The following is a 16706-nucleotide window of genomic DNA, read 5'->3' on the forward strand; positions in this document are numbered from 1 at the left end:
ATGGACCTTGAGGGTGTTATGCTGAGCGAAAAAAGTCAGGCGGAGAAGGACAAATATCATATGTTTGCACGTATAGGAGGATCAGGAGGAACTTAACAGAGGAACAAGGGGGAGAAAAAGGGGGAAATGGTGGGGGAAAGGGAGAGAGGCAAACCATGAGAGACTCTTGAATGCTGACAAAAACTGAGGACTGATGGATGTGGGGGGGGATGGGCATGGAGGAGGACACCTGTGGGGATGAGCACTGGGTGTTATGTGGAAACTAATTTGACAATAAACTATTTGTAAAAAAAAAATATTAAAGGGTAGAATCTGAGTGGGAAGATTACATCATAAGTAAGATAAAGAAAAACAGGAAGCACAAAAGCAGTAAAATTAAGTATATCTATAAAAACCAGTCAAAGGATTCATGGAACAAAGGATGTAAAATAAGACATCATATATCTAAAACATAGGGGTGGGGAGAAAAAGTAAAACTTCAGTGCTTTCAGTATGGATTCAAAATTAAGAGACCACCAACTTAATACAGACTGCTATAGGGGCGTCCGACTTCGGCTCAGTTTGTTAAGCGTCTGACTTCGGCTCAGTTCATGATCTCACGGTTTGTGGGTTCAAGCCCCACATCGGGCTCTGTGCTGACAGCTCAGAGTCTGGAGCCTATCTTCAGATTCTGTGTCTTCCTCTCTCCCTGACCCTCCCGTGCTCATGCTGTCTCCATCTCTCTCTCAAAAATAAATAGGGGCGCCGGGGTGGCTCAGTCGGTTAAGCGTCCGACTTGGGCTCAGGTCATCATCTCATTGTTCATGGGTTTGAGCCCCCCATCAGGCTCTGTGCTGACAGCTTGGAGCCTGGAACCTGCTTTAGGTCCTGTGTCTCCTTCTCTCTCTGTCCCTCCCTTACTCATGCTCTCTCCTTCTCAAATAAAATAAACATTAAAAAAATTTGAATGACAGAATTATTCTTGGCAAAAAAAGAATATTACTATATACTAATATAATCAAATAAAGAGAGAATACCATGTAAAGCCCTCCCTTACAGTAATATACCAACTACTAAAACACAGAAGTAAGTATATATTATCAGCATTTGGAACTCATCAAACTAATATATCATTAGCAAAGAATCATGAATGGATATTGTAGTGTGAAAATTTTCTACAAATGGCACCCAAAATTTCATGCCCCATAATCTCCAGAATCTATGAATGTGAGGAGATGCTATCTCCATGACTGTGCTATATAAAATGGCACACTTAACCTTAAGAATTGGAAGGAGGGATGAAAGGGATTTGGCTGGTCTAATCACATGAGTCCGTAACAGTGGGTAAAATTCTCGATGGTGGCAGAATTGACAGAAGAAGCAAGCAAAAGAGTTAAAAAGATACAAATCATGAGAAAGACTCAACATGCTGTTGCCACCTTTGAATATGGAGGGGGCCATGTGAGAAGAAATACAAATAGCCTTAAGAAGCTGAGAGGATTCTGGTCAACAACTACCAAGAAATGGGAACATCAGATTTAAAACCACAAAGACTTGAATTCTGCCAACAACCTGAATGAGCACAGAAATGGATTTTTCCACAGAGCCTTGAAAAGGGGATACAGTCTTTTTCCTTTTTTAAGTTTATTTTGAGAGGGACAGAAAAATAGCATGCAAGCCAGGGGTGAGCAGAAAGAGGGAAAGAGAGAATCCCAAACAGACTGTACTATTAGCACAAAGCCCAATGCAGGGCTCAAACTCACAAACTGTGAGATCGTGACTGGAGCTGAAAGAGTCGGACATTTAACCAACTGAGCCACCCAGGCACCCCAGAAAGGAACATAGTTTTTTTTTTTTTTTTTAATATTTATTTATTTTTGAACAAGAGACAGTGCGTGAGTGGGGGGTGGGGGAGGGGGGAGGGGGGCCGAAGACAGGGAGAGAGACAGTCTAATTTTTTTATGTTTATTTTTTTAAATGTTTTACTTATTTCTGAGAGAGAGAGAGAGAGAGATAGTGTGAGCAGGGGAGGGTCGGAGAGAGAGGGAAACACAAAATTGGAAGTAGGCTCCAGGCTCTAAGCTAGCTGTCAGCACAGAGCCCAACGCGGGGCTCGAACCCATGAACCATGAGATCATGACCTGAGCAAAGTCGGACGCTTAACTGACTGAGCCACCCAGGCGCCCCTATGTTTATTTATTTTTAGAGGCTAGAGAAGAAAGGAACATAGTCTTAATGACACTTTCACTTTAGTCTTATGATACCCTGAGCAGAGACCAGAAAAGCTCACTGGACTCCTGACCTACAGAAATGTGAAATAATACATTTGGATTATTGTAAACTGCCATGTTTGTGATAATTTGCAATAGAAAACACATAACTTTTGATGATGAAAAAGAATACCTAATTTCACAGTAATCTCCTACAAATTACTTTTTAGTTTCAAAGGAATAAATCATAAGTTTATAGCAAATCAACCATAACAAAGTAACCTATATTAACATCACCAATAAAAGAAAAAAATTACAGGGGCGCCTGAGTGGCTCAATCAGTTAAGCACCTGACTCTTGATTTCAGCTCAGGTCATCATGGTTCATGGATTCAAGCCCTGAGTCAGGCTCTGTGATGCCAGAGGACAGCTTGCTTGGGATTCTCTGTCTCCCTCTCTCTCTACTCCTCCCTTGCTCGTTCTCTCTTTCAAAAATGAATAAAAACTTAAAAAAAGAAAAATTACATCATGTGTCTTCTGAGATGATGTACTTACAAAAACACAGTGCCACACAGTAACCCTAACAAAAAAATATAAATAACCTGAATCTACCTATTCAGACAAATTTACATCAAGGGTCACGAAAAGACCTGTGCATTTCAAAATTGTCATGGTTCCAACAGAGAAATGGTTTTAGATTTGGAAAAACTAAAGAGATAACTATATGCAATATGTTATCTTCAAGTGAATCCTTGACCTGGGAAGAACAACTTATCTATAAAAACACTGTTGGGGCAATTTTTGAATTAAGAATAGGGATTATGGATTACATGATGCTACATATTTAGTTTTATGCACCTACTTAGCCTTCCATTTATTATTCATTACTTCCTGTATTTTGGTGTTGCCATTTCAAATTATTTTCCTTCTGATTAAAGAAAAGCCTCTAGGGGCGTCTGGGTGGCTCAGTCGGTTAAGCGTCCGACTTTGGCTCAGGTCATGATCTCAGGGTTCATGGGTTTGAGCCCTGCGTTGGGCTCTGTGCTGACAGCTCAGAGCCTGGAGCCTACTTCGGATTCTGTCTCCCTCTCTCTGACACTCCCCTGCTCTCTCGCACGCGCACGCTCGCTCGCTCACTCGCTCGCTCTCTCTCAGAAATAAATACAACATTAAAAAAAATTAAAGAAAAGCCTCTAGTATTTCACCTAGTGTAGGTCTACTGACATGGAGCTCTTATTTTTTTTCTATATTAATTCCACCTTCACTTTTGAAAGACACTTTCACTGAATATACAGTACCAAGCAAGATGTCAATTATTTTCATTTAGTACTTTAAAGAAATAATTTCATTGTCATGTAGCTTCTTTCATTCATGAGTGCTATCATTGTTATTGCTATTCCCTTTGAAAGCAATGAATATTTTCCTCTGCCTCCTTCTAAGTTTTTCTCATTTTTTTTTGTTCTTTAGGAGTTTAATTTTCTCTCCTACTGGAACTCTAATTACATATATGGTTAACTTCTCACTGTGGTCTACCCTCTTTTATACTTTTTGTACCTATTTTATCTTTGGTGCACATGCATGTGTGTGTGTGTGCGCGCGCGTGCATATGTGTATTCAGGACTTCTATATGTAGCTACCCATGAAAACCTCAAAATAAGTGACCATCACATGATACAGGATGCTTTTAAAATGGAGAAAAGAAGGTAGAAAGGAGCTGTTAAGTATTATTTATTTTAAAAAATGCACCAATTCTACTCAGAGAAGTTATCAAACAACAAAAATTTAACTCATAATACACAAACAACAGCTAATATGTTTCTATACTACTCCTGTCTCTTCTAATACTACGTATTTTTCAAAGTGATGTTTATCACCAACTCTAGAGACACCTCCATTAGGCATAAACCATACGTGAATCCTTCTCTAAGCACCTATAACCATACAACCTGCATTTTACTTAACTAAATTAAAATCTCCAATATCAGGAGCATCTGGATGGCTCAGCTAATTGAGCATCCCAACTCTCAATTTCTGCTCGGGTCATGGGATCAAGCCCTGTGTCAACACAGAGCCCCCTTGGGATTCATTCATATTCTCTTTCTGTCTTTCCCTCTCAAATAAAATAATTCTCTAATAAATGATATTAGCTAAATACAATATACATAAAACCTGTTAAACCATTTGCTAGCTTTTCACTCCCAAAAATAAATGGAAAATAGACTAGAAGATATTGCATATTATTTTTCAATTTACCTGTGCTTTGGTTCATCACAAGTCTTGGAGGAGAACTTGTTTCTTCAGATTCTTCTGATGAGTGTGCCAGGAAGTCATGAAGCTTCTGCACCAATGTATTCAATTTGCTTTCACTATCAAAACAAAAAAATTTAAAGAACTTCCTTAATTAACATGTCATGTGTTTAATCAAATGTTGAGATTTTCAGATATAACTGAAAACATATCTATACTATAAGTTGTCTGAAAGAATGCATATTCGGGGCGTCTGGGTGGCTCAGTCGGTTAAGCATCCAACTTCGGCTCAGGTCACGCTCTCACAGTTCGTGAGTTTGAGTCCCACGTTGGGCTCTGTGCTGACAGCTAGCTCAGAGCCTGGAGCCTGCTTCAGATTCTGTATCTCCCTCTCTCTCTGACCCTCCCCTGCTCACACTGTCTCTCTCTCTCTCAGAAGTAAATAAAACATTTAAAAAAATCTAAAAGAATGTATATTCAATATAAAAGTTAAAGAAAATGAATATTCATTATTTCACTAAGAATTTGAAAATATGTGGGGCGCCTGGGGGGCTTAGTCGGTTAAGCGTCCGACTTTCGCTTAGGTCATGATCTCGCAGTTCGTGGGTTCGAGCCCCGCGTCGGGCTCTGTGCTGACTGCCAGCTTAGAGCCTGGAGCCTATTTCAGAGTCTGTGTCTCCCTCTCTCTCTGACCCTCCCCTGCTCACGTTGTCTCTCTCTCTCTCTCCCTCCTAGAAATAAAAAAAAAAAAAAAAAAATTTGAAAATATGAGTAACCCAACCTACTTTATACTTACTACTTTATACTTACCCAGGATCAAAATGTAATTTAATGAAAAGGCTGATGAGATTTTGCTCTACATCATTTAAAATAATAATTGAGTAATTAAGCAAATATATTTACTAAACACTCCCTGGAAAACTTCTACAGTTTTTTTTGTTTATCACTCTATCTTCTGCTTGTCACAGAATAATTGTATAAATGACATAAAGATGAATAAAACAGGACTTAGAAGAAGAAAGAGATTCCCAGGGAAATGTTTATGGAGCTAAATTGTTACAGCATATCCTGCTAAGTTATATAATAGGTACATCTGTAATTCAACAGGGTTATAAAAGTTAAAACCTTAAAAAATGTATAGAAATAAACATGTACCCCATTTCTAATATGTTTTCCAGAACTTAAAAGAGGAAAAATAGATAAAACTCACTTCAGTGAAATTCAAACTTTTGTGTATTAGAAGATACCATCAAGAAAGTGAAGAGAACACCATACAACTAAAGAAAACTATTTTCAAATCATATACCTGAAAAGATATTAATATTCTTTTATATAATATATATCCTTTAATAAGACAATATATACACGTTAAAAGGATTTTTATGCTTTTGACAATGAATTTTTACACTGAAACAATAAAAAAGAAAAGACCCAATTTAAAAATGGGCAAAGGACTTAGATATACATTTCTCCGAAGAAGATAAACAAAGGGCCAGTAAACACATGAAAAACGCAGAGGCACCTGGGTGGCTCAGTCCGTTAAGTAACTGACTTCAGCTCAGGTCATAATATTGAGATTTGTGGGTTCGAGCCCTGCTATCAGTCTCTGTGCTGACAGCTTGGAGCTTGGAGCCTGCTTTCGATTCTGTGTCTCCCTCTCTCTCTGACCCTCCCCTGCTCATGCTGTCTGTCTGTCTCTGTCTCTCTCTCTCTCGCTCTCAGAAATAAATAAATAATTTTTTAAATAAAAAAAAAAAAAGTATAGCTGTATCAGTCCTTCCTTGGCCAGGTACCACCACCATTCAAGCACTGTGCTGGGCCCACCACAAGGCCAGTAGCCCCCTCTGCATCATTTTCCTATGTTTGGTTAGAGAGAACCCAGGATATTAAGGAAAAGAAAGAGAAATGAGATATGACAAACATAAATGCAACTAAAGGCTTTGGGCGGGATTTTGGTTCTTTTGTTTCGATGAAAGTTATTCTACAAAATTCTGAAACCAACTTGCCTCTAGAAGAAAGGTACCAAGAGTGTATGATTTCTACTTTTTCCCATAACCTTGTTTGGAAAACAGTTAAATGTACGAAAACCTATCAAGTTACTCAGAGTCCTTAATCTTAAATTAGAAAATGGAACCAGAGCAAAAGATACTATGTGTCAACCCATGGCACACAGAATTACTCATAACCAAAATTCAAAAATAAGAATGAATGGTATCATTCTATATCTTCTCACATCAACAGATTACAAAAGAGAAAAAAAGTTAATTCTTTAGAAAGGAGTACAGCAAATCAGCAAAATAATGATTTTCTCACTTATTCCAACCACAAAGCCAGCTGTCACATGAATCCACGCTGTAGCTGGCCAAGGTCAGGACTGGGGATAAATCAGCACAACCCATTAATATTAGTACTACCACATGTAAAAATATTAAAACAATTGAATATAATCAGTAGAACTTTCTCCATCTGTGAAGGATAGCACTCTTAGGGGTCAACATATTTGTCTTATATTATAAATTAAGACCAGTGGTAAAAAAAATTTGGATACTTAAAATTTTTTGCTCATTCATTTGAAAAATCTCTCTTTGGGGGGGGAATTTTTGCAAATAGCGAAATGTCAATTAGAGTCAAATATGGTGAATTATCAGGTTGGATAAAATTACTTTTTGCCAAAATCTGAAGTATTCCTTAACATTTATTTTCTTCCATGACTTCTACATTGGTTACAAAAGTAGGGTTCTCAAAATGTCCTCAGGAATAACATCATCACTGATACCAGTATGGCCTACCTAGAAGGCATAGAGAAGGCATATGAAGCTCTGATGTCAGCTTTAAAAATCTGCCTCATTTCTAGAGTCACACTTCTTTTTAAGTTTATTTTTTTATGTTTATTCAGTTTTGAGAGAGACAGAGTGAGAGCAGGGGAGGGGGAGGGGCAGAGAGAGATGGAGACACAGAATCCGAAGCCGACTCTAGGCTCTGAGCTATCAGCACAGAGCTCAGCACAGGGCTTGAACTCATGAACTGTGAGATATGACCTGAGCCAAAATCAAGAGTAGCCACTTAACCAACTGAGCCACCCACACACCCCTGGAAATGGTATTTTAAACACAACAAACCAACTGTTTACAATGTGACACTTATCAATATTTTTGTAAACTGAACAATCTTCCTAAGGCAAAACTACATACATTATTAGTTTTATAACTATGAGCTATTGAAAATGATATCTATATTAAATCCAGACATGATTGTTACTCTCTTCATTCCTCCACCAAAATATGAAGCTGACTGAACCAGTACTGTGTACGTTACTTAACTGCAGGCTCTAGTCCTTAAAACCATCCTTTTAAGAGTGGTTAAAAATCTCCATTGAGGAAGAATGTGTTCTGCCTTCATGCTCACAGTTACACAATTACAACACTGGCTTATTGCAGATGACCTGAGAAAACTGACCTGCCTATCTGCCAGTGGATCATAAAAACTTTAATTCCTACTGTAAACTAACCATAAAATAAATCACTAGATTTTAGACAAATTTTGAGTCCCAATGTCAGTATTTTTAACTATGGGCTTTGTTTTTTCCCCTGAATGTGTTAATTTTTTCCCATGAGTAACTGTAAAATTACAAAAAGTTTATGTGTACTCTTTTGTACTTTTATTTTGGAGATGTGTATGCATAGATGAACTAGCCATTTTTTGAATCAAATTTTTCATTTTGAGATAAATGGAGACTGACATGCAGTTTTACGAAAGATCCTGTGTATTCATTACCCAGTTTGCCACAATGGTAATGTATTAAGAAACCATTTTTCACATTTAACCCATTCATCTATCTGTTCCCATAGATGGGCTGCTGTGTTTAAGACACAGCCATGGACCACAAAATCTCTAAAATTTGGTAATATGACCATGGATGTGATCATAGTAACCAAAATAGCTTTTTAGTGGATAAAAGAATGGTAAACAATTTAAATGTTCTGTTCACTTCATGACTATTTAAAATAGCATATTATCCAAACTGGAAACAGTTAAATTATTTCTGTTCACAGATGGCATCGTCTATGTAGAAAACCTTAAAGTGGCTCCTGGGTAGCTCAGTCGGTTGAGCATCTACTCTTGATTTTTGCTCAGGTCATGATTCCAGGGGTCATGGGATCAAGTCCTACACTGGGCTCCAGGCTGAGCGTGGAGCCTACTTAAGATGGAGCCTTATTAAGATTTTCTTTCTCTCGTCTTGAATGCTGAGAACAAACTGAGAACAAACTGAGGGCAGATGGGGTGGGGGGAGCGGGAGGGGGGTGATGGGCATGGAGTAGGGCACTTGTGGTTATGAGCACTGGGTGTTATATGGAAACCAACCTGACAATAAACTATTCAAAAAAAAAAAGATTTTCTTTCCCTCTCTCTCTCCCTCCCTCCTCCCCCCCCCCAACAACTCACACGCTCTTTCAAAAAAAATTTTTCTTTAAGATATCACAAAACATTTGAGACAGTTAATAAACAAATTCAGTAATGTTAGAGGGTTCAAAAATCAACCACAAAAACTAGTTGCATTTCTATACACCAACAATGAACAGTCCAAAAAGGAAATTAAGAAAACAATTCCATTTACAATAGCATCAGAAGCAATTAAATATTTTGTAATAAATTTAACGAAGGAGGCAAAAGACTTAAAACACTGAAAACTGCAAAACAGCAATATTTTAATTGCTGAAATTGAAGATACAAATAAATGGAAATATACCCTGTTTTTATGGGTTAGAAAAAGTTAATACAACAATACTACACTATACTAAAAGTTAAAATGACAATACTACACAAATGACCTAAAAATTCATTTCAACCTCTATCAAAATCCCAACAGCATGTTTTACAAAAATAGAAAAAGCCATCCTAAAATTCATGGGGAAGTTCCAGGAATCCCAAATAACCAAAACAATCATGAAATATAACAAAATTGGAAAACTCACACTTCCTGATTTCAAAACTAACTGCAGTGTTAAAATAACTGAAATAGGACAGTATTGACATAAGGACAAACTTATAGACCAATGGAACAGAAAAGCCAAAACCCTTGTGTGCATATGGTCAATTGAATTTCACCAAATGTGTCAAAATCATTCCATGGAGAAAAGACAGTGCTTTCAATAAATAGTGCTGTAAAAATGGGATATCCACATGCCAAAGAATAAATTGGGACCCTTACCTGATATAATAAAAATTAACATAAAAGGCAACAAAGAACTAAACATTCTAGCTAAAACCTTTAAATTACTCAAAACACAGGAAAGAATCTTCATGACACTGGATTTGGAGATTATTTCTTGAATATGACACCAAAAGTACAATGCAACAATAGAAAAAAAATAAACTGAATTTCACCAAAATGATAAACTTCTGTGCATCAAAGGACACTACAAAGAGAGTGAAAAGACAACCCACAGATTATGAAAAAAAAATTCCAAATCATGTATCTGAAGTGTTATTGATATCCACATTATTATAGAAGAAAATCCCAGAACTCAAGAACAGAAAAAGAAATTTAAAAAGCCAAAGGTCTTGAATAGATATTTCTCCAGAGAAGATGTATAAATAGCCAATAAGCACACAAAAAAGGCTTTACATCACTAATCTTTAGGGAAAACAAATCAAAACCAAAATGAGATTCCATTTCATGCCCACTTATATTACAAAAACAAAAGGAAAAAAATGAGTGCTGATGAGAATGTGGAGCTATTAGAACCCTTTGTGTATTACTGGTAGAAATATCAAATGATGCACCCACTGTACAAAAACAATATGGTAATACCTCAAAAAGTTAAACATAGAATTACCATATGATCCAGAAATTCCACCTCTAAGTATAAGTTGGAAATCAAACAGATATTTGCACACAAATGTTCATACCAGCATTATTCACAATGGCCAAAATCCATCAAAAAGAGGTAAACGGAAAAATAAAATGCAGTAGAAACATGGAATAAAAGGAATGATATTCCCTAAAAAGAAATTAAATTCTGATACATGCTGCAACATAAATGAATTTTTAAAACATACTAAATGAGCAAGCCAGACACAACAAAAGGAAAAATATTATGTAATTCCACTTGGTTGATGTCCCTAAAAATGTCAAATTCATAGAGACAGAAAGCAGAATAGAGGGCTGGTAAAGGAAGGGAATGCACAGTTAATTGTTTAATGGTCACAGTTTCTGTTTTGGAAATTATAAAAAAATTCTGTAAATGGGGAATGATGATAATTGCACAAGAATGCCAATATATGAAAAAAAAAAAAAAGAATGCCAATATATGTACCTAAACCCATTGAATCATACACTTAAAAATGGTCAAATGGTAAATTTTTTTTTAAATTTTTAATGTTTATTTTTTAGAGACAGAGAGACAGCCTGCACGGGGGAGGGGCAGAGAGAGAAGGAGACACAGAATCTTAGCAGGCTCCAGGCTCTAAGCTGTCAGCACAAAGGTCAACGTGGGGCTGGACTCATGACCCATGGGATCATGACCTGAGCCAAAGTTGGATGCCTAAGCAACTGAGCCCAGGTGCCCCTAAATGGTAAATATTTTAAAAGATATTTGATATTATCAGGTAAATATTATAAAAAAAGGTTGGTGTTGCACCTGGCTCCTAAAGATATGAACAAAGAATGTACAAACTTCAGTACTGTTCATACTAGAGAAAATTTAGAAATAACCAAATTAATTACTCACAAAAAACAGAATGGATAGATTATACGTTCACATAAAAGATTACTATATAGCAGTTGAATGAATGAACTAGAGCAACATGAGTCAATATAGAGACTAAAAATAGTTCAAATGGAACTTCAGCTTTATCATCAAAATTCTAATAATTTAAAACTCTGAAAGAAATACCATTTAATTTTAATTCCCACATTCATTAATAATAAAACAAGTTATCTTCACATATTAGCCCACAAAACAATCCCCAACAAATTCAAAAAGATTGAAGTCATACCATGCATATTTTCCAACTACAATGCTATGAAACTAGAAGTCACCCCCAAGAAAAAAATCTGGAAAGACCACATTTACATGGAGGTGAAAAAACAAGCTAGTAAACAATGAATTGGTCAACCAGGAAATTTAAAAAAGTACATTGAGGGACGCTTAGGTGGCTCAGTCGGTTAAGCCTCTGACTTTTTTTTAATGTTTTTTATTTATTTCTGACAGAGAGAGACAACATGAGCAGGGGAGGGTCAGAGAGAGAGGGAGACACAGAACCTGAAACAGGCTCCAGGCTCTGGGCTAGCTGTCAGCACAGGGCCCACACAGGGCTCGAACCCACAAACTGTGAGATCATGACCTGAACCGAAGTCAGACACTTAACCCAATGAGCCACCCAGGCGCCCCAAGCATCCGACTCTTGATTTCAGTTCAGGTCATGATCTCATTGTCATGAGACCGAGCCTCCTGTCAGGCTCTGTGCAGAACATTGAGCGTCCTTAAGATTCTCTCTCTCTCTTTCCCTCCAGCACATGTGCCTCTCCCTCCTTCGCTCCCTCCCTCCCTCTCTCTCTCTCTTTCCCTCTCAAAAATAAAGTATATGGAAATGAATGCAACTGAAAACACAATGGCTCAAATCCTCTAGGAGGAAGCCAAACCAGTTCTAAAAGCTTATACCAAAACAGGCATACCTCAAGAAGCAAGAAGCATCTCAAATAAATAATCTAAATTTACAACTAAAGGAGCTGGGAAAACAAAAGCTAAAACCAGCAGGAGGAAAATAAAAATGAAAGCAGAAATAAATGATATAGAAACTAAAAAAAAAAAAAAAAAAAAGAAAAGAAAAGAAAAAGAAAAAGAAAAGATTAATGAAACCAGGAGCTGGTTCTTTGAAAAGATAAATAAAATTGATAAATCTCTAGCCAGACTTATCAAGAAAAAGAGAGAAAGGACTCAAATTAACAAAATGACAAATGAGAGAGGAACAATAACAATCAATACCACAGAAATACAAACAATGAGAATATTATGAAAAAGTATATGCCAAAAAATTGTACAACCTACACGAAATGGATAAATTCCTGGAAACATAAATTACCAAAACTGAAACAGGAAGAAATACAATACTGGAACAGAACATTAACCAGCAAATAAACTGAATTCAGTAATCAAAAAACTCTCAAGAAAACCAAGTCCAGGACCAGATGGCTTTATAGATGATTCTATCAAATATTTAATAAAGAGTTAATAACTGGTTTTCTCAAACTATTCTAAAAGGTAGAAAAGGAAGGAAAACATCCAAACTCATTCTATGAGACCAGCATTACCCTGATAACAAAACAAGATAAAGACACCACTAAAAAAGATAGCCACAGGTCAACATACCAGATGAACATAGATGCAAACAATCTCAACAAAATAATAGCAAGCCAAATCCAACAGTACATTAAAAAAAAAAGTCGCTCACCATGATTAAGTGAGATTATTCCTGGGACACAAATGTGTTTCAATATTCAAATTCAATCAACATGATGTATCACATCAATAAGAGAAAAGATAAAAACCAAATGATAATTTCAACTGATGCAGAAAAAGTACTTGAGAAAGTACAACATTCACTTATGATAAAAACCCTCAATAAGTAAATTTAGAGGGAATACACCTCAACATAATAAGGACCACATATGAAAAACCCACAGCTAATATAATCCTTTAATTTTTTTAGTATTTATTTTTTTCCTTATTTAATACTTCTAACTTTTTATTTTGTTATAATTATGGATTTACAGGAAACTGCAAAAATAGTAGTGCGTCCCATGTACCCTTCACCCAGTTTCCTCCAGTGGTAAGATCTTACATGATTAGTACAACTTCAAAATGAACATATTGACAATGGGGTAATACTGCTAACAAAACTATAGACCTTGTTGGGTTTCAGCAGATTTTACATGCAGTCATTTGTGGGTCTATGTAGTTTTAGCACAGATAACTTAATCAACACCATAATCAAGATATGATATTATTACATTGGCACAAAGGAACTCCCTACATCTATCCCTTTATAGTCGCACATATCTCATACCTCCTCCAGCCCCCAACCCTGCCAAACACTAATCTGTTTCTCATTTCTATAGTTTTGCTCTTTCAAGAATGCAGTCATAGAGTGTGTGACCCTGGAGACTGGCTTTTTCGTTCATCGCAATACCCTCAAGGTCTGCCCACATTGGGTAAATAAGTAGTCACCTGTTTTTCTTCACTGCAGGGCAGTATCCGTGGTACAGGTGTTTGCTCTAACCACTCACTCGGTTGTGGGACAGCTGGGTGTCTCCAGTTTTTAGCCGTTACAAACAAAGCTGCTAAGAATGTTGGTGTATGAGTTTTTATGCCAACATAGGTCTCACTTCTTGGGGATGAATGTCCAGGAGTGCAATTGCTGGGCTGTGTGATACATGTGTGTTTAACTTTGTTAGAAATTTCCAACCTCTTGGAAAAGCTGTGCCATTTAGCATTCCCACAAGCACTGTGTGCGACATCCAGTTTGTGTGATCAACAGCAGCTGCTATTTGTACTATTTCTTCTTGAACCATTCCGATAAGTATGTAATCATAATTCATTGTGGGTTTTTTTTTCAAATTTTTTGTTTTATTTATTTCTAGGAGAGAGAGAGAGAGAGAGAGAGAGACAGCACGAGCAGGGGAGGGTCAGAGAGAGAGGGAGTCACAGACTGAAACAGGCTCCAGGCTCCGAGCTGGCGGTCAGAACAGAGCCCGACGCGGGGCTCGAACCCACGAACCGCGAGATCATGACCCAAGCGAAAGTCGGACACTTAACCGACTAAGCCACCCAGGCGCCCCAATTCATTGTGGTTTTAATTCGCATTCCCTGATGACTAATGAAGTTCAAGATCTCTTTATGTGCTTACCTGTCATCCACGTATCCTCTTTAGTAAAATGTCTAATCAGATGGTTGTTTACTGTTGATTTTACATAGTCCAGATTGATCAGATGTATCATTTGCAAATAATTTCCCTCAATAATTTCCACCTCTTAAATTTTTTACAGAGCAAAGGTGTTTCATTTTGAAGTCCAGTATATCAGTTCTTTCCTTTTAGGACTGTGCTTTTGTGATGGAGGCCAAGAACTCATTGCCTAACGCAAGATCCTCCTGATTTTTCTCTGATTTATTTTTCCCCTAAAAGATTTATAGTTTTACATTTTTCATCTAAATCCATGATATTTTTTGAATTAATTTCCGTCTAAGGTATGCAGCTTAGGTCAAAGATCATTTTTTTGCCTATGGGTATCAATCGCTCCAGCATCGTTTGCTGAAAAGACTATCTATCCTTACTCCACTGAATTGCTTTCACATGTTTGTCGAAGTCAGTTGGGCATATACCACACTGTCTTGATTACTGTAGCTTTATAGTAAGTCTGCAAGTCAGGTAATGAGAGTCTTCCAACTTCTTCAAAATTGATTTAGCTTAATTAATTTTATACCTGGATAATTTCATTTTTCCCCGTCGGTCTCCGACTTTATTCTAGAGAAGACAGTAATTCCAAAAGCTCTTCCTTTTCTTGTTGCAACTCCTGCAAATGCTGTTGGTTTTGCTCCAGTCTGTCCTCCAGCCACTGCAGGAGAGGCCCGCTGACTGCCGACATCTGGCTGCACAGGTTCTTGGTGAACACTGAGCCATTATGGATCTTGGTTACTGAATCCAGATGAGTAAGGCTGTGGATCCTCCTATACGCGTCCTGCTCCTCCTGACACATGATCTTGGGCAGCCTGATCACTGATTCAAGGCACACTTTCCCGATGGTTACATGAGGCACAAATATGGATTGGGATTTCAATCCTCTCATACTCTGAGCTCTTTTGGGCCTGTATGGATTGAAAGCAAGTGTAGAGTACCCGGCCAGTCTTTGTGTTTTTATCTTCTATGAAACAGGAAAAAATAAGTCCTACAAAGCCTTGATCCATCATCTGGTACATGGCTTATGTGCGAACATCCACATGAGAAGGCCAAACAGTTATATGAGGATGGGAATGATACCAGCCCACAACTCTCATGGGGTGACCTGTTAGTTCAGCCAACCTCTCTGCCTCTGTTGAGGCTGTAGACAGCTGCTCCAGAGAAATTTCCACTCGATCCGTCCTCTTATCAGATCGTTGCAAGATGATGACAGAATGAATGAATGTGGACAATTCTGACGGTGTCAACCTTTTCAGGAACTGTACTCATTTCAGTTCCGGTATATGTAAATTTGGAGTCATTCCTTGTGTCATCATTCAACTCCCCTATGCACAGCCCCATCACCTCCTCCTTCTCTGTGCTCAGAGCGTGGTTGAAACAAACCAGGAAAGCATCTGACTCGAGATGAACCACCTGCACCGCCTGTACCACCTGCACTGCCATCTTGGTCTGCAGTGTTTATTTATTTTTAAGAGAGAGAGAGAGAAAGAAAGAGAGAGAGAGAGAGAGTGTGTGTGTGTGTGTGTGTGTGTGACCAGGGGATGGGACAGACACAGAATCTGAAGCAGGCCCCAGACTCCAAGCTGTCAGCACAGAGCTCAACAAAGGGCCTGAACTCACAAACCCTTAAATCATGACTTGAGCTGAAGCTGGAGATTTAGTCAACTGAGCCACCCAGGTGCCCCTAATATCATCCCTAATGGGAAAAAACTAAGAGCTCTTGTCTCTAAGTTCAGGAAGAAGACAGGGATGTCCACTCTCACTACTCTTTTTTTAGATGTTTTTATTTATTTTTGAAAGAGAGAACAGGAGTAGGAGAGGAGCAGAGAGGGGGAGACAGGGGATCTACAGTGGGCTCCCAACTAACAGCAGCGACCTGATGTGGAGCTCGAACTCATGAACTGTGAGATCATGACCTGAGTGAAAGACGCTCAACTGACTGGGCCATTCAAGTGCCCCAACTCTCCCTAAGTTTACACAACATAGTACTGGATGTCCTAACCACTGCAATCAGACAACAGAAATAAAAGGCATCCAAATAGGCAAGAAGCAGTAAAACTTTCACTATTTGCAGATGACATCATACTACATATAGAAAACCTGAGACTCCATAAAAAATTGCTAGAACTGATACACAAATACAGTCAAGTCGCAGGATACAAAATCAAACTAAAGAAATCTGTTGCACTTCTATATACTAATAATAAAGCATCAGAAAGAAAAATCAAGTAATTAATCTCATTTACAACCACACCAAAAATAAGATACCTAAGAATAAAACTAACCAATGAGGTGAAAGACCTGTATTATGAAA

The 16706-nt window shown here is 37.7% G+C and overlaps 1 protein-coding gene and 1 pseudogene across 5 annotated transcripts in view; both read right to left on the reverse strand.

The window, feature by feature from the left end:
- The window catches only part of ATRX (ATRX chromatin remodeler), a 326901-nt gene that overhangs the window by 258957 nt on the left and 51238 nt on the right, over positions 1-16706 (reverse strand). For all 5 annotated transcript variants that reach the window (XM_039222723.1, XM_039222722.1, XM_039222721.1 and 2 more), the window contains exon 2: positions 4442-4554. In XM_039222723.1, the coding sequence (XP_039078654.1) occupies positions 4442-4554 (113 nt within the window). The remainder of the gene's footprint in view (positions 1-4441; positions 4555-16706) is intronic.
- On the reverse strand, positions 14794-15835 carry LOC120224490 (annotated as a pseudogene).

This window comes from Hyaena hyaena, unplaced genomic scaffold (genome assembly GCF_003009895.1).
Source record: "Hyaena hyaena isolate Hyena2069 unplaced genomic scaffold, ASM300989v1 scaffold_1181, whole genome shotgun sequence".
Lineage (NCBI taxonomy): Eukaryota > Metazoa > Chordata > Mammalia > Carnivora > Hyaenidae > Hyaena > Hyaena hyaena.